At 36.8% G+C, this 1,397-nt stretch overlaps 1 protein-coding gene across 1 annotated transcript in view; it reads right to left on the reverse strand.

Annotated features, from left to right (window-relative positions):
* Positions 1–430: 430 nt before the first annotated feature.
* The window catches only part of LOC101850782 (chymotrypsin-like elastase family member 2A), a 5,930-nt gene continuing 4,963 nt past the window's right edge, over positions 431–1,397 (reverse strand). Inside the window, exon 3 of the mRNA XM_013079358.2 lies at positions 431–541. Coding sequence (XP_012934812.1) covers positions 446–541 — 96 coding nt within the window. The 3' untranslated portion in view covers positions 431–445. The remainder of the gene's footprint in view (positions 542–1,397) is intronic.

A 1,397-nucleotide genomic window follows, 5' to 3' on the forward strand; every position in this document is an offset into this window, starting at 1 on the left:
AGGATGACTCTTTACTTTATTCCTTCCTTTTTTCTTTCCTTCTTTCCTCCTTGCTTTATCTTAACTCTAAGTACTGAAACATGAAAAGAACTTTCAAAAAATATGTCCCGTTTGTACCATCGCCCTCACGTATATCTGCAGTATTGCTGCTATTTCAGAAGATTTGTCTGATTTGGGAGTCTTCAAATTTGCGTCTGTGGTATAGAAGTCAGGTCCAGATGCTTGGCAACACACGTAATGGACCGTAGTTTTATCCTTGTGAGGGAATTTTTTTTTTTAAAGATGTAGTATCGTGGCTTTATTGTTCAAACGTTTTATCCCTCTCAGCCACGGCTAGTCATGACATTCAGGGTAGAAACCGGCCTTCTAAATGATATTTACTGTATCAACAGGGAGCGTAAAACATTCATTTCTTTAAAAGAATTAAATCAGAGTTGAAGACAGCTTACTCAGATACCACGCAATGGGCAGCAGTCACGATCTTATTCTTTTTCACAAGAGAACCCCCACATGCTAGGAAAAACTTTCCATCAGAGGCTACCTGAGGATTAATTAAACGACAATTAATTTAACATAATTATACATCTCTTTATATCCCTGAAAGGAAATATGATTTTTAATGACACGTGCAAAAGATGCATGAAAGATTTTACGCTTTTTAAAATATCCTTGAAAGGAAATGTGATATCTATTGACAAGAGCAAAACTTGCATGAGATGTGGCGTGGTCACATGAACGCCACGCAGTGTGGATGTCATGACAACTCCTGACACCTGACACCATTGAGTGCTAGATCTGAAACAGAATTTGGTCATCATTGCTGACCACTCATTTCTCTGCTAAGATGCTCTCACAAAAACCTACAATGTAATATATTGTTTTTATCCTCGTCTTTCCCCGACAATCTCTGTCCTCCAGCTGAGGTTGGCTGGTGATTTGAGGGCGCTACTGGTAGGTCCTACCTACTTCTTTTCTTTTCTTTTCCTTGGTTTTTTCTGTATACGTTTGTCTTACTTTTTTTGGCACTAAACCACCGTTATTGTGTTGATTTGTTCTAAAGGGAAACTAGCAGCTGTAGCAGCTGGAGTTGAACTCACCTCTTTAGAATGCATGAGAAATAGCCCAAAATAAAAGCTACCACAGACGGTAATATTCTGTCTCTTACCAGGAATCACGAGATCAATTTCCTTAACGATGATACAATCAAAGTACTTTGATAATATAAATAAGATTAGATTAGATGAGATAACATAACAAGATAAGATAACAAAAGATACGATAAGATAGGATGGGATAAGATAGGATTAGATAAGATAAGATAAGATAGGATAAGATAAGATCAGATAAGATCAGATTTATCTTCAAAAAGAGACATTTTCTGCAGCATGTATATATTT

The sequence above is a fragment of the Aplysia californica genome, unplaced genomic scaffold (genome assembly GCF_000002075.1).
Source record: "Aplysia californica isolate F4 #8 unplaced genomic scaffold, AplCal3.0 scaffold00049, whole genome shotgun sequence".
Lineage (NCBI taxonomy): Eukaryota > Metazoa > Mollusca > Gastropoda > Aplysiida > Aplysiidae > Aplysia > Aplysia californica.